Below are 25664 nucleotides of genomic sequence, written 5' to 3'. Positions count from 1 at the left end.
AACAGTCTGAATGACTGCCAATAGACACCAATGCACAGACTATTAGAATTTAAAGGGACCATAGAAATCATCTGATCCAGTGCCCTTTTATTCCCCAAAGTATGAAATTAAGATTCAGAGAATACCCTAGTTAGCTAGTAGAAATGAGATTAAACCCATAATTCCTAATGCATAGACCAATAAAGATTCTTTTTATAAACTCATTTGCCTGATGACTAGTACTTAGCTAGACCTTTCCTTTTTAAATTAAATCAGCTCTATTCCTTTAGTTTTTCACAGCATTTCACCAAACCTCTGGCTATTTTAATGCCATACTTCTGAAGTTTCTCCAAGTCATAAATCATAATCCAACCTAAAAGAAACCTTCACCAAACTCTAAATTAGGATGCTAACTGATCTGGAGCTGCAGGAAATTAAGTTGCAACGTACTCACACACAATCTCACCATCCCTAACCAAAGCTGTAACACAATTACACATCAGGGTCTCAGAATAGCATCCTACACTTTCTGTATTCAAATGAAAGACTGCTTCACTGGGAAATAATTGGAAGAGAGACCTGGAACTTACTGTAAAGTTGGCATATTCAGTCATCCTCTCTTGCCAGGGTAAAATTAAAAGTTCAGCCCCAGGGAGAGATAAAGGAAGGGGAAGGTGGTAGGAAGGTAAAAACACGGGACAGTTTCTTTTCTTCTTCTATTCAGTGATGTTACATGGCAGAGTTAATTAGGGTAATTATTATGAGTACACTTTAGTCAATTCTAAAATTATCTTTTGAATGGTGGGCAACATATTCCATAGTTAATCTAATGGTAGACAATTTAAAAAATCATTTGTCTTTAGAACATATTTTAATTGTTAGGGTAGTCGTGGTGTTTTGAAAGTAATCTTATCTGAATTTGGTTTATGACTGATAATCTAGGAAGCCATAATATTTTAAAAATAAGGATTATCCTGTCAAGACATAAGCTGGAAAGATCTCTGTAGTCTCAGTCCCAAACCCTGCTCCTTACTCTGTGCTCCCAAAGAAAAACATCACTGTTTATTACATTGAACACTGGAAGGATGCTGAAAGACATGCTTTTTTGAAAAACTCAATATAGGAGCTGTGTCTACAATTAAAAGTGAAACATTTGGCATGTTTGTTATTCTAGTTTCATTTAATAACTTTTAAAGCAGTGATGGCGAATCTATGACACGCGTGTCAGAGGTGACAGGCGAACTCATTTTTTTGATTGATTTTTCTTTGTTAAATGGCATTTAAATATATAAAATAAATATAAAAAATATACATCTTTGTTTTACTATGGTTGCAAATATCAAAAAATTTCTATATGTGACACGGCACCAGAGTTAAGTTAGGGTTTTTCAAAATGCTGACATGTCGAGCTCAAAAGGTTCGCCATCACTGTTCTAAAGCATGTAAGTCTAAGTTTTTTGTTTTTTGGGGTTTTTTTTTAGTTAATAGGAAAAATTTGAGATGCAATACCAATACTTTAGGATTTCGGTCTTGGTGTTTATATGAATTCTGAGGCCTTGACTTAAATCTTTCATTGTATTATGATTTCCTTTTAGGTGTATTGCACTAAGTGAAACTTGTAAATAAACCTTCCTTTTAAAAAGGAAAACACTACCTTTCAAACGGATGCATTGTCTCAACACAGCTGCTAGGTGATTGGGATTGGTGTGTTTGTTTTTACATTGATAGACATTCTAGCTGTTTCACACTGTCTATAGCAGTCTCTGGGGAAGATAGTTAATCAAGATTTTTTATTTAAGAGGCTTCCTTCCTAAACTTCTGTAGAATTAGAATAAGTGAAGACTTCTTATTTATCAATGAAAGTCTTAAGAAGACTATATGACAATACTAATTAAATTTGGAAATAAATATTTGACTCTATAACTCAAATTTCCTCCCTGATTTAATCCTACTGCACCATTTAGCATACTGATTATTATATACTAGTGTCCCGGTGCACGGATTCATGCACATTGAAAGGAAATTAATTAGAAGAAATATTTTAATATCACTATTCGCCCTTTCTCTATAATAGAAATGTCACCCAAATTCACAATCGACAATGACAGATTGAAACACATGCGTGCGACTGGCGCCAGTGAAAGTTTAATATGTATCGTGCATGCGCAGGTCAACTTAGTCTTTTATAGATAGAGAATAAACTTGCTTAATTAGACCTGCTTTCTGACGTAGCTAAACTTTTTTCAGCCCAGTAAAGCACCCAACTTCTCTTTCAGGTAATTGTCAGCAACACAGCAGCAAATGTCAACACAAAGCAGATTATTATTGTAGACCACGCAAGGAGAACAAAGGGTAAAATATTTAACTGTAGCAGTGTTTGACTATATTCTGCGCAGTGAGAAAACCTGAAGTCATTTTCAAGTTCCACCATTTCTTACTTCTTCTCAGTCGGGTCAAGTTTCTAAACTTTCTAAATCTCCATTTTCCAGTTAATGAAAAGAAAATAGTATTCTACCAAGTCTCCTATCTACCTGCTCCAGGACTTCTGTGAGGATCAAATGAGATGAGGCAAGTGAAAATGCTTCACAGACATTTGGTTAAAGTGTAAAATGTTTGCACCTGGCTATAAAGCAAGCCGTGTTCCTGGGCTGAAGAAACTCCCAGGAGGCTAGTCGCTAGGGAGAGGAAGCCCGGTGTTGCTATGTGATGTCATTAAACAGCTCCCACAATGACCGTTTCCGGGCTGGGCTGTACTGTGGGCTGCATTTTGCGCCATGGGGTCTTGGCAGCGTTGGCTGCGATTTGGTGGGCTGTTGCTCCGGGGTGGTGGCAGGGCCTGTGTCCCACCTGGGGAAGCCGAGTGTTGGTTTGTCGGTGCCAGGTCTGCAGTGTCATTTATTTTTAAACTAGAGGCCTGGTGCATGACATTCATGCACTGGTGGGGGGGAGGCACAAGTCCCTCAGCCTGGCCTGCACCCTTTTGCAGTCCAGGAGCCCTTGGGGGATGTCCAACTGTGGCTTAACTGGCTCTCCGACATCCTTAGCCTAAGCCACAGTCAAACATCCTTAGCGCTGCTGCGGAGGAAAGCCTCTGTGCTCGCCAGCCGTGAGCCCAGCTTGTGGCTGAGCAGTGCTCCCCCTGTGGGAGCACACTGACCACCAGGGGGCAGCTCCTGCATTGACCATCTGATCCCTAGTGGTCAATGCACGTCATGACCGGTTGTTCTGCCGTTTGGTCGATTTGCATGTTACCCTTTCATTATATAGGATGGCCAGTGTGCATCATGGAAGTTCCTGTATTTAGCATCTGCCTCCTGGTGGTCAGTGCACATCATAGCTACTGGTCGGACAGACATTTAGCCTTTTATATATATACTAGAGACCCAGTGCACAAATTCATGCACCAGTGGGGTCCCTCAACCTGGCCTGTGGGATCAGGCTGAAACCGACTCTCTGACATCCCCCAAGAGGTCCCAGGTTGTGAGAGGGCACAGGCCAGGTCAAGGGACCCCACTGGTGCACGATCTGGGCCAGGGAGGGATGCAGGATGTTGGCCAGCCGGGGAGGGACTGTGGGGGGGCTCCAGGGCATGTATGGCCCATCTCATTCAGTCCCGATCGGCCGGACCCCAACAGCAAGCTAACCAAATGGTCAGAGTGCCTGCCCCCTGGTGGTCAGTGCACATCACAGAGACTGGTTGACCAGTCAACTATCTGTCCCCTGGTTGGTCAGTGCATGTCATAGTGACTGGTCAACTAGCTGACTGACTGACCCCTGATGGTCACTGCATGTCATGGCAAACGGTTGAGCAGCCTTAGTGTATCATTAGCATATTATGCTTTGATTGGTTGAATGGCCGACCAGATGTCCAGACACTTAGCATATTAGCCTTCTATTATATAGGATAGATACTATACCTGCCATCTCAGCATTGACAATCTTTCCCTAACCAGAAAGACTCCCTTTTCCAATCCAGTAGCACTGCATGAGATACAGAGGTTTCCCATTTCTTTAGGCCTCCCCTTCATTGTCCAATGCAAATACCAGGTTTTTCTGAAATCATAACTCCCAATTTATTCTTCCTTGCCCTAGAATAGATTCAGGTATAGATCTGCAGTGGCTACTGGCCAGAAATAGAAAGGAAGGAGAGAAGAAAGTTGCGGTAACAACTCTGAAAGACATTACTAATATATAATAGTTAAGTACTCTTAGGGTTGAATTTTAGGTACTTTAAAGTTAATTATATTTTGTAAACCAAGAATTACATAAAAATAGTAAGACTACTTGATCTTACTTATATATGAAATCTTTAAAAAAAACACACAAAAAAACCACCAAGCTCAGAAATAGAGAACGGACTAGTGAGGGCGCGAAATAAGTGAAGGGAGTCAAAAGGTACAAACTTCCAGTTATAAAATAAGTAAGTCATAGGGATGTAATGTACTACATATTTGAAAGTTGCTAAGAGAGCAGACCTTAGAAGTTCTCACAAGAGCCCTGCCCAGGTAGCTCAGTTGGTTAGAGTGTCGTCCCAATACACCAAGGTTATGAGTTCCATTCCCTAGTCAGGGCACATAAAAGAATCAACCAGTGAGCCCTGACTGTGTGACTCAGTTGGAGCACTGTCCTATGCACTGGAAGGTCATGGATTGATTCCCAGTCAGGGCACATACCCAGATTGTGGGTTCCACCTCTGGTTGGTATGAGCACAGGAGGCAGCTGATCAATGTATCTCTCTCTCTCTCTTTCTCTCTCTCTCTTTCTCTCTCTCTATATATCTCTTCCTTCTCTAAAAAAATCAACCAATTAATGCATAAATAAGTGGAATTGATGTTTCTCAAATCAATAAATAAAAAATTATTTTTAAAAAAGTTCTCACAAGAAAAAATATCTGTAACTATATATGGTGGCATCAAATGGTAACCAGACTTACTATAGTAATCATTTCATAATATATACAAATATTGAATTATGCTGTATCCCAAAACTAATGTAATGTTGTATGTCAATTACATACAATATAATGTATGTTATTGAGGTATACTTCAATAAAAAATATATATGTTTATTTGAAAGGATAAAAAGACTTTACCTTATGCAAGGAAAATAGGAGAGAGGAGATAGAACATAAATCCAACAAGGTTCCTGCCCTGGAGAGACCTCTCAAGTTTAACAATATCCATCATCATTTTAACATCTATAGGAAAATAGGTTCTGATTGCCTAAGCAATAATTCACAGATTTCTTGACTATCACTCTATCAATTAAAAAAATTCTCCTGTAAGATCACACATAGTGAAGGCCTTCTAACCGCAAATTATGCTTAAAAGGAGGTTAACTCACAAGATGTTGATTTTTGAAGAGCAAAACCAATTTTATATAGTAGAAAAAGTTTGAGACAGCTAAAATAAATCATTACAAATTTTTAATCAAGAAAAGTTTGCTCTTGCATCTTGGCCACCGACATGCCATCCAGACTGAGGAAGACCAAGAAACTTTGGGGTCACATGAGTCATGGCCAGGGCCGCATAGGCAAGCACAGGAAGCACCAGGGATGCTGGTGGCTTGAATCATCACAGGATCCTTGACAAATATCACCCAACTTACTTTGGGGAAGTAAGAGGTATTACCACTTAAAGAGGAACCAGAGCTTCTGCCCTATGGGATAGTACATGGCCTAGAAACCATGGGTTTCTGTAGGACAAATTTGTCATGACAAACTTAGTGTCTTCCTGAGGACTTATAAAAGCTAAGGCCATGAATCTAAAACAGGTGTTCAGTAGATAAAGAACTGCAAGATGTATACTGGCTGGTAGAGTACAGTGGTTAGAGTGTCAGCCTGAGTACCTGGATTGCAGGTTCGATTGCCAGCTCTGGTTGGTTGGGGCACGTGCAGGAGGCAACCAAATGATGTGTCTCACATTAATATTTCCCTCCCTCTCTTACACTCTAAAAATCAATGGAAAAAAATATACTCTGGTGAAGGTTTTTAAAAAAAGGATTACAAGACGATTAAATGTTTGAGTCTTTACTGACACTGATGTACAAAAATGTATAGTCTCAAATATAGATCCAAACTTAACAGCTGTGTGACTTAGTCCAATTTTTTTTTAAAATTTAGGTGAAGGCACCTACTTGAGGATCGTGGGGATTAAGTGAAATGGAAAAAATTTATTAAAACCTGTTGACTCTTTAGTAAAAAAACAAAAATTGAAAATGTATTATAGAAAATCAGGATCTTAAAATCCATTTTGTATTGATATTTTAACCAAGGTTGTTATTTAATACTAGAGGCTGATGCAAGAAATTCATGCAAGGGGCTTGACCCTCGCGGCCCTGGCTTTGACTGGAAGGTCGTCCGAACGGTCATTCTGCTGTTTGGTCTAATTAGCATATTAGCTCTTTATTTTATAGGATGGGTTTCTGAAAGTTGAATGATGTACATTCCCATTGGAACTATTTTAATACCAATATACTGTCTTGTAGCTTGTCTCCAATCTATTATCATCTATACTTTGTGTTTATAATTATGGCAATTATATAATTATTCACATACTAGTTATCATTTATCAAGATCATCAGGACTACATAGAACACCACTGAAAATGATACACAGATTGTGCTTCCAAGGCTAAAGTATTCATTTTCCTCAGCCTTCAAGGGATTTACATAATGAATACTGAGTCAAGTTTTAGTGCATGCTATTAAAGACCGATGCACGGCTTCTCGCATGCTCAGTTCAGTAAGAGCCACTGTGGTGTGACAAGGAGAGGTGCTGTGGGCTGGAAATCAAAGGATTTGATTTCAAGTTCTAGTGACACCAGTTTCTTTTTGTTTTTGTTAATTTTCACCCAAGGATATTTTTCCATTGAATTTTAGAGAGAATGGAAGGGAGGAGGAGACAGAAAAAGAGACACATCGATTGGTTGCCTCCTGCAGGCACCCCGACCAGGTCGAGCCTGCAACCCAGGTACATGCCCTTGACTGGAATCGAACCCAAGATTCTTCAGTCTGCAGGTGGATGGCTCTATCCACTGAGCCAAACTGGCCAGAGCTAATGACACCAGTTTCTATTTGTGCCACTCTAAGCAAGTGACCCATGTCTGAGCTTCAGTGTCTTCATGTGTAAACGGATATTGGCCCTGCCTATTTTACAAAACTGTATTTTGTACATCAGATTGTATGATACATTGTAACCCATAAAGTCAAGTTGCTAAACCAGTGGTCGGCAAACTGCAGCTCGCGAGCCACATGCGGCTCTTTGGCCCCTTGAGTGTGGCCATGAAGTTTCAATCGCACTGTACGTGCACGACTACACATGGTATTTTGTGGAAGAGCCACACTCAAGGGGCCGCAGTTTGCCGACCACTGTGCTAAACAAATGTCAGGGACTGTTAATAAATCACTTTGTCTTTTTGTACCTGTTTTCTTTTTTTTTTTTCAAATTAGGATAATTAACTACTCAATAATCACTTTGTGGCCTGTAGTAAGGATTGTAAAATAACCTAATTTGCTTCAAGCCTATGATTCTCCAAAACTTTAGAAGCACCTGAGAAGTGTTACAGAGAATGGAGAGCTTGGGATTGGAGGAAATAACGAGATGAATGACATTTCCAGAAAGGAAAAAGCATTGGCTAGAGTAGTTTTAGGAATGACTAATGGCTCTGAAGAAATCTTCAGGGTAACCTCAGATAATTATGCCCCTGATTGCCATGCCCAGAGTCACAGTTCAGAAGAACCAGGCTCTATTACACAGATTTTGTATCATACACTTGAAATCTAAATGATCCTATTACCAATGCCACCCCAATAAATTTAATAAAATTAAAAAATAATAATAAAAGAAAACCAGGCTCAGTATGTCCTTCTCCTCTAGTGTGAAGATAAATAAGTACTAAGAATAATGACAGTAAGTGAAGTAAAAAGAATATATTGCAGTTACAAATGCTAAAATTTTCTTAATGGATTTAACTATTATTGGGTGTTATTTGTTCTTTGATAAATGATTGCATTATGGGAGGATACAATTTAACCATAAATTTTAGTCAGTTATAGCTTGAGATTTGTTTCAAACTACATACTTAATTGAAAATAGTCCATCAACATTTGGTTAAAATATTTTTAATTACTTGAAAGTAGTTTGTTCTTATTTACATTTGTATTTGTAAGTGAAAATTATGATATGTAGGGTAAATGCAACATTAATAAAGCATCAATAAAAGGAATGAAAGAAAAGGATGGAGAGAGAGAAAAAAAATAATAATAAAGAAAAAAAAAGCAAGAGAAAGGGAAGGGAAGACAGTAAGAAAACTAAAAGAACTTATGCCTTTGGATTTTCCAAAGCAAATACCTGTCTTTAGGTTCTTCCCCTGCACCGTGAGTACAAAGGCAACAGAAAGAAAGCCACTTACGAATTTACAAATTTAAATCAAAACATAGGGGGAAATGCCCTAACTACAGAAAAAGACAAACATAAGTTTCTTTGGCAAAAAGACAACATGCTTACTGTGATTGTAGTGTGTGTGTGTGTGTGTGTGTGTGTGTGTAGGAAATTCCTGTTCTTTTTCTCACCTTTTAAATAATTAGTTTCTTTTCCTTTTTTCTCTTTTCTTGCCCAAGGTAAGAGAAAGACAGAAATGAATTTCTCTATATAAATTCATCAGCAATGATTGATTCCTAGAATTATAAAGTTTACTGAGTCATTAACTGTTAATACATGCATTTTATCAACTTTCTATATCACTCAAAGACGGAATCTTTCTTTAGAGCGACATAAATCTGGTGACAGTTATAGGAAGCTCAGGTTCAGTCTCTACATTATCTGGAAACTCATTCAGACTCCCAAAGCTCCTATCCACAGTATTTCACACATCATATCTTTCTTCAATTTTAAAGAATAACAAACCCAAATAATATTTAAACAATACAAAGCCATTGTTATAATGGCTATCAATTTGGGTTTTAAAAAATAAACAAACAGGTAATCTTGATAGTAAGATGAAAAAGGCATTCACGGTAATCAAAACATTCATGAAAGTGACCGCAGAACTTCTTGGTTAAATTCTAAATGAAGTCTGATTCTATTTAATCTTATTGTACAAACTGCACCTGGCAGTCATGAGCAATTAGCACTTCATAAAGAAAGGTTTCTTCTCTGACCAACTCAGTTGGGACTCCCTAGTTTCCAGCACAGCCATCTACAGCAGTCAGCGGGCCAAAAAAAAAAAAATTAAAAAAAAAAATGCGGCAGCAGAGCCTCAAATATTACGGATAAAAATCAAACTGGGTTGCTATCAATGTTCAAGAGTAAATTCTTTTTTAATGAATATCTGTACGCCATGATAAGATCCCAAAGTTTGGCCAACTTTTATTCTAATTTACAGGTATTTCCCCACATATCAATGGGACCTAATTCAAAAGTTCATTTAAAGACCCATTATTTTCTACCAAGATGATCTTTTTCATGACAAAGCCTATAGTTCGAGCTCTCTCTGAGTTAACTCTATTTCAGCAGGCTAGCCTAGAAATTTAACCTAATACATATTATTTTTCTATGGAGAAATGTATTATGGACCTCAACTTGAGATGTCAGAAATACATCTCTTTCGCTTATTGACTCTGTGCCCAACCAGACAGGAACTTTGCCTCTTTCCTGGTCTATTTAAACACATCCAACACCCCATTACTTTGTTAAACCATAATGTTGGTTCCTGTCAATTCCCAGGCCCACTCCTGTCTTACTCTAAAACTGCTTCTCTTTTCTTTTTCCCTAACTCCTGAATCCCTGACAATTTGAGAAGTGTTTATTTCTAAAGTCCCCACTTTTGGCAATACATTTACATGTCTCTCTGGATTTCCTGACTCAGCTCTGGGCTCAACACATTCTTCAGAATTTGGGAAGACATCACAGGTATAAGTAAAAGTCTCTCTCCACTAGCTTAACTCTCAGACTCCATCTACTAACTGGGCTGATCCCTGACATCCTCCCATATATGTAAAATCAAATTTCAAGGGTTCTGGAAGGGAAGGGGCTTGGGATGAAGAGAGAGGAAGCAAGTAGGGCTACTGTTTATTTGTTTTGTTAATCTTCACCTGAGGATATTTTTTCTATTGCTTTTCAGAGAGTGGATAGGAGGAAGGGATGGAGGGAGGGAAGGTGAGAGAGGGTGATTGATGTGTCTTGAGAAAGACACATGGACTGGTTGCCTCTCACACGTGCCCCGATAGGGGGTAGGGAGCAAACCCACAAACCCAAGTATGTGCCCTTGCCCAGGAATCAAATTCGTGACCCTTTGGTGCACAGGTCAATGCTCTAGCCACTTAGAAACACCATCCAGGGCTAGGGCTACTGTTTAGAATGTAGAATGTACTGATTTAGATAGAATACAAACTAGAGAAAAGGAGGAGGCAGTGGGATGGAGGGATGGGAATAAGGGAGCAGGTGGAGGATGGGAATAAGGGAGCAGCACTGTCACTGATGTCCTCCAGCGGTTGCCTTTCCTCCTCCTCTATCCTCCCCAGTTTCCTCTGGGAGGACCACCCCTTATCCTATATAATAAAAGCCTAATATGCTAAGTGCCCAATCATTCGTTCAACCATTTGATCAGTTGCTATCATGCACACTGACCACCAGGGGGCCGAAACTCCAATCAGTAGGTTAGCTTGCTGCTGGGGTCCGGCTGATCGGGACTGGGCGAGATGGGCCAGACATGCCCTGGAGCCTTCCCATGGTCCGTCCCTGGCCCCGATCGTGCACCGGTGGGGTCCCTCAGCCTGGCCTGTGCCCTCTCACAATCCGGGACCCCTCGGGGAATATCAGAGAGCTGGTTCCAGCCCGATCCCCACAGTCAGGCCGAGGGACCCCACTGATGCATGAATCTGTGCACCAGGCCTCTAGTCTGGTATAAATTCCCAGGGACAGGATCAATGTGCTGGCTGCCTACTGTTGCCTCAGACCAAAGTTTCTGTCCACCCCACCGAATTGTAGAATTCTATCACTGGAATAAGCATCAGTTGTTCTTAAGTTTTCTATGGTTTGCTACGGCTAGTCATGATGGAAAACTAGAGGGTAAACGTTACTAAAAAATGATTAAGTTTTAAGAAGTCTCACATTCATCATTCTCCTGATATTCAATGACATATAAATTAAACCGGGCTCTGGACTTTCTCAAGCTTTCCTAATTGCTTTCTCACCAGGACCCTCAGATTCTATTTATTCCAAGTTGCTCCAATCTTTTTTTGAGTTTTCTATTTTCCAGGGAGCCATGGGTCTGGGCGTTATACAGTCAGACCTCTGAGGTGGCCTTCAGCCTACCATTTTCATCACAAAAAAACAGGAACACCAGTGTGCTTTTTCTGCTGCTGTCCCCTGACTCTGCTACTTTACTAAATGATTTGGGGGAAGAGTTACATAATCTCTTAAAGCCCCATGCTCTTCTTTAAAAAGAGAACAGTGGTTCTCTTACTTACAGAATTATTATGAGAACACGTGAGACACTATGCACAACACCTGGCACATGGCAAGCTTCCAAACAAACTATGACAATTACTATGGTCCCCATCACCCTTCCGGTTACCACGGTACACCCAGCCCCCACTGGTAAAGATGCAAGGTGAGAGATAGGAAACCAGAGCTGAGGAGCGAGCCACGTTTCCCTGACCACACCTCTTACTGCTTACCTAGCCACACATTAAAGGTAGAATAAGGAAGCAAGAAATAGAGAAAGTAAGCTAGGTTTTATATGATTCTAAGGTGGAATCAGGAAGTTAGGAAAATCTTAGAAATAGGGAAATGAGAAGGATGTTTTGTTGGCTTTTTATTAATAATGAAAATAGCATTTATCATAATGTACAAAATAATATACAGCCTATCTAAATATTCTTGTTTTGAATCCAAGAGAAAGTCATTATAAGTATCAAGATAATATTTGTAACCAAAAAATGTCTTTCCAATCCTATTTTTTCACATTCCTAATTATATCTCCTATTTAAAACATAGCATTTAGTTAACCCTTAGTTCATACTGGCAAGCCATGGGACTGAAATGTTCCATATAACTGGATGTTTTACTCATTCTATTAAAAAAAAATACAATGCAATGTAGCTTCATACCTTACATACATAGCTCCTCTAACAGTCATATGCAGCACACATCTCTCCAGGCAAGATCCTTTTGTGAATTACTCTCTTTCTCATTAGCCCTGAAATAATATCAGCCAGATCTATTTTCCATTGTTTTCCAGCTTGAATAGCAGAGGTAATAAACTAATAAATGAATCTAGCACACAATTTTCCCTCTTATTGAATCAAGCTTCCTTCAATTAGCTGTTTATAAAGTTGCTCACTGCTAATCTCTCACATGTTTTTATCCCCTAACAATAGGCATGCTGTTTCCCAACTTGGAAAATTAACATTAACATCCACATTGACTGGGCAGTTGTCGATGGCAGTCATTTTCCGGGCGGCCAACTTAAGGCCATGCACAGAACTGCCTTTGTTGTGAGAAAAAAGATTTCTCTGAAGTTTATGGTGATGTTGAAGCTGTTTTGTACAACCCACTGCTCCTGGCTCAAATACATGCAAATCACAGCAAATGTTCTGTGAAGAGTAGTCTAGAGAGCACTGAAAAGATGGTTAATCTAATCAAAGAGGTAACAGACTTGATAGTTTCTTCTTCTGAGTTCTAAATTTTAACATGAAGTTTTAAAATTTTACCCAAAATTCCAAAGGAAAGCAATTCATTTTCAAACCCAAGTTCTTTTCTTCCCCTCTGAATTATTGTGAAAAGAAATCAAGTAGCTTCTCTTTGACATTTGTTAATTGTACTTTTATAAAATCAACTTGGCAGTATTCACTTGGCAAAATGTAACATCCCAAGGCAAGTAAATTTAGTTCTAGATAAAAGAAACAGTATTTACATACTGTGTTTGTCCAACTTAAAGAAAGAATATGATGATTATTTGATAACACTCCTTCCAAAAAGGTAGCATTAAGTTTTCTTTTAAGAAGAGGAACGGTAGATCGAAAGCATAAATGATTTTCAAGAAAATTACGATAAAGAGTTGTAGTTCATACTTACCTGGCAGGGGAGATACCATGATCATAAAGAGTTGTAGTTCAGAAAATCACTGGCAGCTTAGCTTAGCTGCCCCAGAAAACCCTCTCCTTTGCAATAAATTAAGGCAATGGAAAGCTATCCAACTCCAGGAACAAGATACAGCCAGCCTGTATCTAATCAGCATGAACAGGCACAGTTTAAAAGCCAAGTAAATTGAATTGTCAGTAACTATTTTTCAAATCTTCAATCACTGGACGCTAAAACCTTATTTCTTCTCTTTGTCTCATCTTTCAGAGTACAGATATCTATCTCTCCTTTAACATCAGAAATTTGGTACAGAGTTCAGTAATCATTCATCCAAGTGTGCCAAGGTTCTGATTTTATTCCTTCTGGCATTTTGACAAGGGGAGGAAAGGTAGATGGCTGGCAGTGGCTCTCTCAAGCATGGAAAGGTCAGTATAGTGATGGTGGCCACTGAAAATTGGCCTTTCTTTTGTGCATCCACTTGAGACTACAATGTTTGGAGTAGCACATAACAAGGATGAAATCATCCTTATGAAATGTGAGCTCTGGTACATCTCATTCTCAAATACCAAATTGCATTAACAGGGTACAGCTTTCACAAATGTCTTCTTATGTTAAAGTACAAGAAACAGATCCAAGTATAGACTCAAACATCTTTATTCAAAATGCACTCGCTCTTTGGAATGCTTTCAAATAGCAATGAAATATGCACAATTAATTAATGCCTTAATGGTTTTTTAAAATTGTTTTTACAACCTTTTCCAAGACTTTCTGGTGCCTAATGGCTGCCTTGTATATATCCTGCAGGATTTGTCTGATTTGGGAGAAGAGTATTTAAATAATGTTGTAAAAAATCACAGAAATAGTATTCCATTAAAGGCTCCTAAAAATTTCCACTGGCAGCTCCCCAAATGTACTAATCTCTTTATGACAGAGCCTCAGGTACTATATTACTGCACTTTTAAGAGTTAAGGATTCTACCTCAATCTGTTCAGTCTATTTACATTATTTTAGGTGCTTATCACATGTATGACAACCTCTTCCCTAGGAGTGAGTCATCAGCCTTCTATAATAACAAAACAATAGGATTCTGTTAAGTAATAGTAATTTATAATAAATAAGAATGTTAGTTTCCATTTTTAACCCACTTTTTACTACTTTAACTAGACAAAATATCCTTGATATTACTTATTATTTTTGTAATAAATATATTTTATAGTCTTAGTGAATGGTGGGTTGGGAATTAAAACTTTAAATGTTTTGCATTAATCTCTTCCCACTTGAAAATATTTTAAACACTTGAAACATTTGAAAAGTCTATATTAATTGAATAACTTGAGATTATAACTAAAAGTTCAGATGATTCACAGATTAGAGGGTATTTAAGCTAGAAGAGTCTGTTGATTAATTATAGAAACTAGATTAGTTTCTTGAGATTCTCCTTTAAATTCAAGGGAAAAATTGGTTGAGTCTTTGAACCTGAAACAGTCCAACTCCAGAAACAACAAGAGATCTTGCAAATGCTACTAAAAAGACAGAGCAGTTTAATCTTTGTCCTGCTTAATCAGAGAAAGAACAATGAAGTATATATAATGACTTAGTGAAAAGAACAAAAGGATTAGGGAGACTTAGAAAAGTTTCTAAAACAAAACAAAAAGCACAGTATCTCTCCTCTTCATCCCTTCTTTATTTAAAATTAAGTGTCAAGGCAGTATAATATGCTAAATGCCAAATGAATAACTAGACCTACACTATCCAATATAGTAGCCACTAACCATGTGACTACTGAGCATTTGAACATTTTTTCTTTTTTTTAATCCTCGCCCGAAGATATTTTTTTCCATAGATTTCCAGGGAGAGTGGAAAAAAGAGGGAAAGACAGAAATATCGATGTGAAAAAAACACATCAATTGCTTACCTTCTGCAAGCACCCTGACCAGGGAAGGAACCTGCAACCAAGGTATGTGTCCTTGACCAGAATCAAACCTGGGACCCTCTGGCCCGCAGACTGATGCTATATCCACTGAGCCATACCGGCTAGAGTGACACTGAGCATTTAAAATGTTGCTTGTCTAATTTGAAGACTTAGAACTAAAATAATCTTATTTAATATTTTTATATTGATTACACATTGGAATACTTTTTTCATGCTTTGGATTAAATAAAATATATTATCAAAATTAATTTCACCTGTTTCTTTTTAGTCTTTAAATGTGGATACTAGAATATTTAAAATTAAATATGTGGCTCACATTATATTTTCTACTGGATAAAGCTATACGACAATAAGTGCTATGAAGCCAGGAGAAGAAATCTTTATGTCTTGAAGAAGGCTTCCTGAAGATATCACAACTTAAAGCAGCCGTGGGCAAACTATACGGCCCACGGGCCAAATCTGGCCCGTTTGAAATGAATAAAACTAAAAAAAAAAAAAAAAAAAAAAAAAAGACCGTACCCTTTTATGTAATGATGTTTACTTTGAATTTATATTAGTTCACACGAACACTCCATCCATGCTTTTGTTCCGGCCCCCTGGTCCAGTTTAAGAACCCATTGTGGCCCTCGAGTCAAAAAGTTTGCCCACCCCTCACTTAAAGGAAGAGAAAACTAGAGGAACCAGATTATATGAACAGGAGGAAGAAGGATCCTCAAGTTCACTGGATGAGGGGATATTCTGAAAGAAGTTATTTCTCCGTACATGATATTAGAAAGTATTTAGTCCAGAACAACTCATAGTCCTGAAAACACACATCTACAGAAACAGCAAAAATCAGGCAGACTATCTTCTACAATGAGTTAGTTAGAAAGCTGCAAAATTTGCAAGAAACAAAAAGGAAGCTCTATCTTCAGTACTCAAGAGTGCCAAGCATGTAAGAGACACCTAAAATAAATATTTGTTAAGTGAATGAATGAGCAAATTATCTACTGTGGAAAAGGGTGGTGCTTTCCAGTAAACTTGAAGGCAGGACACGGGAGAAGACATTAAAGAAGGAGAGTGTTAAGGAAGAACAGAGCATCTGGCCATATTAGCAGCTGCCAGAGCCTAATTAGGCTCACTTTTTGTATTGTTCAAGAAAATGAGGTGAGCCTAACCAGTTTGGCTCAGTGGATAGAGCACTGGCCCACGATTGAAGAAGCGTCCTGGATCCAATTCCAGTTAAGGGCACGTACCTCGGTTGCAGGCTCTATCCCCAATAGGGGACATGCAGGAGGCAGCTGATTGATGTTTCTAACTATCTATCCCTTTCCCTTCCTCTGTGTAAAAATCGATAAAATATATTTTTTTAAAAAGAAAATGAGATGAAAAGATTAAAATTCAAAAACAGTTCCTCTCCCAACTCTGCATAATTTTGGATCTATTACCTGAGGACTTGAAGTGAAGAACTAAATAAACCTTCCTCAGCATCCAAACTGCAATTCAGCTCTGAGGAAAAGCAGACGAGGCTGCATCCACATGGGTAGAAAGAGCCGTCTTCTGGGGTCATACACAAGCAGCAGCAGCACCCTCCCTACAGACTGCTGGTGGTCTTTCTCACAGGAAGAAGAAGGACTTTTTCTTCTCCCTGTCTTCTCCCCTATTCCCTCCTAGAATATTTAGAAACACAGAAAAATTAGAGACCGCGAAGAGTCTGATATGGGAATGATTAGGTGAAAAATATCTGTGTATGTCCAAAGGAGCCGGGGTGGGGAGGAACTAGTTTCTGATGTTTTAAAATATTATGTACCATATTATATACATGTACAATATTATGTAGTAATGGTTGGCAATAAAACAACATACTCAGAGTTCTGAAGGAGAAAATTATGGCCCACAAGTTTTCTACCCAGCCAAATAGTAATTCATGAAAGCAAAAGGAAGTCTGTTCATGTTTTATAAAATTTGAAGTATGCCTACTTATTTATTTATGTATGTATTTATTTATTGTTTTTAATCCTCACCAGAGGATACTTTTTTGTTTCTTACTAATTTTAGAGAGCGGGGAAAGGAAGGAGGGAGGGAGGGAAGGAAGGAGGGAGGGAAGGGAGGAGGGAGAGAAAAGGGGGGAGAGAGAGAGAGAGAGAGAAACATCAATGTATGAGAGAAACACTGGTTGGTTGCCTCTTGTATGTGCCTCCACTTGGAATTGAACCTGCAACCTACTAGTAGATATGTATCCTGATCGGGAATCGAACTGACAATCTTTCTGTGCATGGGAAAATGCTCTAATCCAGCCACCCCAGCTAAGTGAATTATGCCTATTTAAAACAGTATGACATAGAATCAAGTCCTAGTTTATACATTAAAAAAAAAGATTACTAGCAAAACACAAAATTATGTATTTCTTTCAAATCACATAAAAATGTAAAAGGGAATATATTTAACATTAGTAAGAAAACATAAAGACAGAAAATAGCAATAAAGCATTTTAAAATCTTCTAATTATACAGTAAATACATTTACCTATTAAAATCCCTTGATTTGATTTTTTTTAAGTGTCTACAAGTGACACACTTAAAACAAATAGATTTAGAAAGCTTGAGAGGAAAAGGTAAAGATAAAAAGCAGGGGTTACATCAAAGTAGAACACAAGCCATAAAAACATTACATAAGAAAATAAGATGGTGGGTTTTTTTAAAATCCACAACTCATACAACTTTATGTGCTAAATAGCTGTGCTAAAATATATATAAAATAAAAACTGTTAAATATGCAAAAATAATAAATATCACTGGTATGTTCAGTGGTTAGAGCATCGGCCAATGCGCCAAAGGGCTTCGGGTTCAATTCCCAGGCAAGGGCACATGCCTGGGTTGCAGGTTCACTCCCCAACTCCGGTCTGGGCAAGTGTGGGAGGCAACCAATCCATGCATCTCTCTCACATCAATGTTTCTCTCTCTTCCCCCGCCTCTCCCCCTTCCTCCCTCTCTCCCTTTCATTCTCTCTGAAAGCAATGGAAAAAATATTCTCAGGTGAGGATTCACAAACAAACCAAAAACTGGAAAAAAAGTAAAATTGTCATTATTCGCAGATGGCATAATATTGTACATAGAAAAACCTAAAGACTCCATCAAAAAACTACTAGACTTAATAAATGAATTCAGCAATGTAGCAGGATACAAAATTAACACCCAGAAGTTAATAATTTTGTATGGCTTTTTTATACACCAATAATGAACTCACAGAAAGGGAAACTAAAAAAAAAAAAATCCCATTTACCATTGCAACAAAAAAATTAAGATACTTAGAAATAAATTTAACCAAGGAGGTAAAGGATCTGTACTCAGAAAGTTACAGGATGCTCAAAAAAGAGATAGAGGGCCCTAACCGGTTTGGCTCAGTGGACAAAGCATCGGCCTGCGGACTAAAGGGTCCCAGGTTCGATTCCGGTCAAGGGTATGTACCTTGGTTGCAGGCACATCCCCAGTAGGGGGTGTGCAGGAGGCAGCTGGTCAATGTTTCTCTCTCATCAATGTTTCTAACTTTCTATCACTCTCCCTTCCTCTCTGTAAAAAAATCAATAATATCCTATCTAATAAAAGAGAAACATGGTAATTGGTGTACAACCGCTACCCTTCCCATTGGCTAATCAGGGCGATATGCAAATTAACTGTCAGCCAAGATGGCGGCCGGCAGCCAGGCAGCTTGAAACTAACATGAGACTTGCTTGCTTCAGTGACGGAGGACTCCAACGTTCCCCGCCTGCCGCTGCAGGCCTCTGAGCTGCAAGCAACTATGTAACAAACATAGAAGCTAAACAAAACCCCAGAAACCTGCTGGGCTTCAGCCAGCAGGATCGCAACATTGTAAGCAAAGGCCAGAAACCTACTTTCAGCAGCAGAGGCCTAAGAGCTGGAGCCAAGCCTCAAAGCTAAAGCTGGCCCAGAAGAAAAAAGAAAAAGAAGAAAAAAAGGAGCAGTTGGGAGCTTCAGTCACCCCCAGCCTGAAAACAGCCTGCCGGGGTCCAACCCCAGCAGGTCCAGGGGTCCCCAAAGGTGTAGACGGAGTCGGCGAAGAAGGAATGACACGGAGACAGGGTTCAGTTGATCAGCAGCCTAGCCAGGATCTCCAGCCAAGTTCTGGTCTGGATCTCCAGAGAGGTTCTGCTCTGGATCTCCAGCGAAGTTCTGGTTAGGATCTCCAGAGAGGTTCTCCTTAGGATCTCCAGCCAGGTTCTGTATCCATGTTGTCTTGCTAGGTTCTCCAGCCAGGTTCAGTCACCAGGTTCTAGTCAGGTTCTCTTGCCAATTTCTGTAGTCAGGTTCAGTCCAGGATCTTTTGCCATGTTCTCTCCAGCGAAGTTCTTCTGTCTGTAGGTTCTGTGTAGGTTCTGTATTCTTAGTTCTGTGTTCTAAGCTCTGTATTCTAATTTCTGACTCTTGCTGTCTTATTACATCTGTATTTATACCAGTTGATTCAATCCTATCAATCTCTATTACAAAGGTTAGGGCGTTTCTTATCTCCATTCCAGGGAGTAAAGATTATGTAGCTTAAGCATGATTGTTCGTAGTTAAAGTGATTAATTACCCACCTGGCACTTAGTTAAGAGGTTTTATTCCCTCCCTAACTTCAGGGGAAAATCCCTACCTGGGGAAACAACCTTTCTCAGAGACCTTGGTTAAAACACATAGTGCCAAGAAGGTGAGCAAACATATTAAGAACAGTATGCGATATATGCCAGGTCCCTTGAAACAGCAAGCATGGACCGGCTCCCGGCAACAGCCCTCAGCTCCTCACCCAGACTGGCCAGGCACCCCAGTGGGGACCCCCTCCCTGAAGGATGTGTGACCAGTTGCAAACAGTCATCATCCCCTCACCCAGGCTGGCCAGGCACCCCAGTGGGGACCCCCACCCTGATCCAGGACACCCTTCAGGGAAAACCAGCTGGCATCCACCCATTCACCAGGCCTCTACCCTATATAGTAAAAGGGCAATATGCCTCCCAGCACCAGGATCAGCGGAGCTGTGAGGCCTCCTGGCACCGGGATCAGAGTGACAGGGGGCAGCACCCAAACCCCCTGATGGCCCTGCGGCTCTGTGTGTGACCGGGGGCGGGGCCACAACCTCCCTATCCACCCTGCTCTATTTGTGACAGGGGAAGGCGCCCCAACCCCCCCCCCCACACACACACACGGGCCCTGCTCTGTGTGTGACGGGGTAGAGCCATAACCTCCCCATCGGCCCTGCCCTGAGTGTGAGAGTGGCGGCACCCCAACCCCCTGATCGGCCCTGCTCTGTGGGTGATAGAGGGCGGTGCCCCAACCCCCTGATGGGCCCTGCTCTGTGCGTGACGGGGTGGCACCGCAACCTCCCCATCGACCCTGCCTTGAGTGTGACAGGGGATGGTGCCCCAACCCCCGAATCGGCCCTACCCTGAACGTGACTGAGAGTGGAATCACAACCTCCCGATCGCCCTGCTCTGTGTATGACAGGGGGCGGCGCCCCAACTCCCCAATCGGCCCTGCTCTGAGCCTGACCAGGGGCTGCACCTAGGGACTGGGCCTGCCCTCTGCCACCTGGGAGCAGGCCTAAGCCAGCAGGTCGTTATCTCCCGAAGGGTCCCAGACTGCGAGAGGGCACAGGCCGGGCTGAGGGGCCCCCCTCCCCCCCGAGTCCACAAAGTTTTGTGCACCGGGCCTCTAGTATATATATATGTTTGTGTGTGTGTGTGTGTGTGTGTGTGTGTGTGTGTGTATATGTGTATATATATATATATAATATATATATATATAACATATATATATATTATATATATATATATATTATATATATATATATATACACACACACACATATATATATGTATTTTAAAATAGAGGAAGAAATAAACAAATGGAAGAATATACCATTTTCATGGATTGACAGAATCAACATTATTAAAATGGCCATACTACCCAAAGCAATCTACAAATGCAATCCCATTGAAATTCCAATGGCATACTTCAAAGACCTAGAACAAACTCTCCAAAAATTCATCTGGAATAAAAAAAGAGTCTGAATAGCTGTAGCAATCTTGAGAAAGAAGAACAAAGTTGGAGGGTTCACAATACCAGATATCAAACTATAGTACAAAGCCATTGTACTGGTACTGGCACAAGAACAGGCATATAGACCTGTGCAACAGAACAGAGAACCCAGAAGTCAACACAAGCCATTTTGCTCAATTAATATTTGATAAAGGAGGCAAAAATATACAATGGAGTCAAGGCAGTCTCTTCAATAAATGGTGTTGGGAACATTGGACAGATACATGCAAAAAAAATGAAACTAGACTACCAACTTACACCATACACAAAAATAAACTCAAAATGGATAAAGGACTTTAAACAATAAAAAATAAATAAATGGGATACATTTAAACAGGAAAAAAGAAAGAAATGGCTATAAATTCAGAAGTATATAGGCAGACTTCTTTAGACATGCAATGATAGTTGACAAAAATATAAATAAGGTTAAATAAAAGTCATTTCATGTTAAATAATGTAGGATTTGTATAAATGATAAGAGTTTGGACTTAAAAGGAAAAGTAAAATGCTAAAAATTGTTTGTTTTTTTTTAAAAAGATATTCTTTTGTATAGTTATATGAAGAATGAGAAAGAACTGAAAACAGGAAGACAATCTTCCTGAATTAAAAAAAAAAAAAAAAAAAGAATGGCAATCAGAATTCCACTGCCCAGGGATAATCCAATAATTAAATACATTTCTAGGAAATGACACCTTAAGAAGGCTGTTTCCTATCTGGATACACAGCTGTTTACTCTTTATAGTAAAAAGTGCTTTCATGTTAGTATTACTTTCAACACTGTAACAACTAGGAAGGGAGAGTGATATTTAGAAGAGAACAAAACAGAAACTCTTGGAAGCAAGAAAGGAGCATGACTCAAGGAGGGAAATTCCTGTTGCCATTAAGGATTGCTAGTATATAAAATGCCCTCTCTATGCCAACTAAGAATTCCCTTCTATGTTCAGCTTTTCTACTCCCTCCAAGAAGAGATCAAATCTGAAGCAGCAGCAACAAACATGAATGTGAAGGGCTTGGCTATAGTCTTGGCTGTGATATTCTGTGCTACAATTGCTCAAGGTATATAATACTTTTTATTTCTCAGCCTATAAATTTCTTTTCTAATTTTTCAAATGTTCTTTTCTTCCACTTTTATCCTAAAAGATATACTAAATTTTTACTTTACCTCGCACATTAGAAATTATTACAGCTTTGACAGAGAATGTAAGAAATGTTTGAGGCATTAGAGATGATTATTGAAACTAGAGATGATAAATTTCACGAAATGTATTTGGCTACAAAATCTGACAAGAGCCTTCAGCAATAGTTTTAAATGTCTGTTAAAAAGATTTCTGTGAAATAATGTTACTAGCATCCTGGAAAAATTCTTGAGCATAAAAGCAAAAGGCAAATAAGCTTGATCTCTAAGATTTCTTTTATGCTTTCATCTATTCTTTAATGATTTGGTTACAAATTTAAAGAGAAAATCATTAATATATTACTTAAGCTCCTTTCCTAGTAACAGCAGTGTCAAGTGCTATTTGACAAATGACCATCTTTATCCTTAATGAAAACTTGGCTCACATTCTTCACCAGAATTATAAACCATAGTCCTCTTTTGCAATCAGATCCATTAGTAACTGATGCTATGATCTGTTTTAGGTTTCCCAATGTTCAAAGGAGGACGCTGTCTCTGCATCGGCCCTGGGGTAAAGGCAGTGAAAGTGGCAGATATTGAGAAAATCTCTGTAATTTACCCAAGTAACAACTGTGACAAAGTAGAAGTGATGTAAGTAATGGACTTGCTAAAGATGACAATGATAGAGGCATTTTGGGCTTTTTTTTGCTTATGCTTTTCCATTCAAAATTTAAGACTGTTTTATATATTCCTTTAACAGTATCACCTTAAAAGCACATAAAGGACAAAGATGCCTAAATCCCAGATCAAAGCAAGCAAACATTATAATAAAGGTAGGTTACCAGATTACTTCCGTTTTATAATGTTTTATCCAAGACAGATCTCTTGGGGGGAAAAAATAAAGTAGACAACTTCAGAAAAGATTCTATGATCCTGTATGAAGTGTTTTGATAAGGGGTCTTTGGTTATAGTTACTTTTCTTTTTGCTCTATGTTTTTGCATGTCAACTATCACTAGGAAACAAGAACAGCCCAAATTTATAAAACTCTCATTTTCTAATTACAGAAAGTTGAAAGAAGGAATTTTTTAAAACATCAAAACATCTGAAGTCCTGGAAAAAAGGATATAAAAACTCAGAACAATTTTAACTGTGATGATAAAATGATAAGCATTCTGTAATAGGGAAATGACTTTCTGCTGCCTATTGCAATGTGCATTCATGCATTTGGAGAATTTGTAAGTTTGGAACCTTCTAGAAGACTGAATGTTTATAACTATTCTGCTGTGATGATGAAAACATTTCTAAGTTATCTGTCTGTACTTGATCTACATTCCATATTACAATCTGCAGTTAAAATGGAGACATTAATATTATTACTGGAGTCAAGATCTTATGAGTCAAAAGCATCCATCCATGTATATAATAAACATCCCCCCCCAAATTTTTTAATGCAAATCCACATTTCTTTTCCCAAAAATCATATAGCACATATATACCTAGGAAAAAGTTCTTACATGTCATCTTGTTTATAAAAAGGCAATAATTCATGAAATGTACTATGATAAAATTATATGCTAAGGAAAACTGGTAAGAATGCAAATATTTCATAACTGAATTAGCAGCTCTGGTCTTAACTTGATTTTAGCAACTTTTTCATTGATATGTTTTGAAACATTTAGGGCATGTGGGTTTACTGTGCGTTTTGGTTGTATCTATTTTTATAAATTATAGCAACATTTTGGACACATTTTAAATATAAAATGTTTTTTGTCTACCAAAGAAAATGTCGAAAATAAATATATATACATATCTGGCAATCACCTTTACTTTCTGTGATTCTTTTTCTTAGGAAAATATATAATTTTACCTTTGTAAGTCATGCCTATACTATACAATTTAGGGATATCTAAGATAGTTTTACTTTTTAAAGTACCACCACTTCATTTATATTGGTAGGTATAGGATAGTTAACAATTAACTAATACAGCACACAGAGATGGTATCTGGACAATAAAATAATGAGGGGTTCATGGCGGTCTTGTGCTCTGGTGGGAGATTGTGACCTGAGGAGTCTGGAAAAGAAGATTACTCTGACATTCCAACAGTAGGTTACCATAGCAGCAAAAGGACAACAGAGAGGCTCCATTATGGTAAAGATTGTCAAGGAAGATTCAGTCCTAGGACATGACTACCTACCATGACATACTTTTAGTTAGGAAGTTTCAATCTCTGAGCATTCTATGTGGTTTAGTTTAGGTCTCCGAGTTTGTAAGGCCCTCTATGCAGGCCTCCCCTGAGCTTGTCAGATTTAGTATGTGGCCCCTTTTTTGTCCACACTTTGTAAAACAGAGACATTCATTTGTCTTCCAAAAATATGATATGCCTTTAACAATTTCACCTTGTATTTAAAAAAGCATAAAGCTACCTGTCAACACACAGAATTTTTTAGAAATATATTTTAATAGGTAGTTGTGAAGGAAAATTTGTCTCTCTTTTTAAGGGGTCTTCCTAAGTCCAAACCCCCTTTTTACTTGGGGGCAAATCCCTTCTTATGAGAGTTTTGGTGAGAGACCAAAAAGGAGAAGCCAAAGGAAGGAGATCCTTCCCTTCTTGGCAGCCAGAACAAGATCTCAGCCAAGCCACACCTACCCTAGACTTTGAACTCCAACTAGCACCTGTCAAATAAGCTACCAGTAAGTAAATTATTTAAACTGGCAGTAGAAACAGTGTAAGTCCTAACACATGTTTGTGCGGCATGGCTGGGTAGTATTCCTTGCCACCAAGCTCCCTTAGGTTTTTGTCAATTTTCCAAGAATCAAGCCTGATTCTTCAGTCTTCCTTTAGATTCTTCAATTAAATTCCTTTTAGCCGAAGCTAGCCAGAGTTGATTTCTCTATCATGTAACAAAAAACCTTAGCTAATACAGCATTCTTTATATAGACACCTATACATCTGAGAAATAAAAATATTTGTTACAGAATTACCAAAATAGGACATTTCTGCTTATCTGAACAAAAGGACAATTTTACAATATAGACCAATCTTGAAAACATTATACTAAGCAAAAAAGGCAATTACAAAAGACATATTTATGATTCCATTAAACAAAATGTCCAGAATAGGCAAATCTATAGAGACAGACAGTAGGTTAGTTATTGCCAAGGATAAGAGGTAACAAGAAGTGACTCTTAACAGATACGGGGTTTCTTTTGGAGGTGATAAAAATGTTCTAGCTTTGGCCAGGTGGTTCAGTTGGTTGGAGCATCGTCCCACCACCAAAAGGTTGCCAATTTAATTCCCAGTCAGGGTACATACCTAGGTTGTGGGTTGGATCCTTGATCAGGGTGCCTACAGGAGGCAACTGATCAATGTCTTTCTCTTTTATCAATGATTCTCTCTCATGCTCTCTTTCTTTCTCCCTCTCTCTCTAAAAATCAATAAAAACATAAGGTGAACATTAAAGAAAAATATTTAAAATTGATTGT

The 25664-nt window shown here is 38.7% G+C and overlaps 2 protein-coding genes across 3 annotated transcripts in view; one reads left to right on the top strand and one right to left on the bottom strand.

Moving 5' to 3' along the window:
* ART3 (ADP-ribosyltransferase 3 (inactive)) overlaps positions 1-25664 on the bottom strand; it is a 117381-nt gene that overhangs the window by 48962 nt on the left and 42755 nt on the right. The window lies entirely within an intron of this gene.
* Positions 21889-25463, top strand: CXCL11 (C-X-C motif chemokine ligand 11). The gene is made up of 4 exons (XM_036336974.1): positions 21889-22120; positions 22703-22829; positions 22939-23011; positions 23244-25463. Exons 1-4 carry the CDS (start codon positions 21967-21969, stop codon positions 23283-23285), a joined length of 396 nt encoding a protein of 131 aa, XP_036192867.1. The 5' UTR covers positions 21889-21966; the 3' UTR covers positions 23286-25463.

Source organism: Myotis myotis, unplaced genomic scaffold (genome assembly GCF_014108235.1).
Source record: "Myotis myotis isolate mMyoMyo1 unplaced genomic scaffold, mMyoMyo1.p scaffold_m19_p_1, whole genome shotgun sequence".
NCBI lineage: Eukaryota > Metazoa > Chordata > Mammalia > Chiroptera > Vespertilionidae > Myotis > Myotis myotis.
The sequence above is the reverse complement of the archived record's forward strand: the minus strand, read 5'-3'. Positions and strand labels throughout refer to the sequence as shown.

What these genes read in the sequence shown, in the direction of transcription:
- CXCL11 (XM_036336974.1), top strand. Translation starts at nt 21,967, where the DNA reads ATGCCCTCTCTATGCCAACTAAGAATTCCCTTCTATGTTCAGCTTTTC. An exon ending in TGTGACAAAGTAGAAGTGAT is followed by an intron (nt 22,830 to 22,938) that starts GTAAGTAATGGA and finishes TTCCTTTAACAG; the next exon opens with TATCACCTTAAAAGCACATA. An exon ending in AAGCAAACATTATAATAAAG is followed by an intron (nt 23,012 to 23,243) that starts GTAGGTTACCAG and finishes TTCTAATTACAG; the next exon opens with AAAGTTGAAAGAAGGAATTT.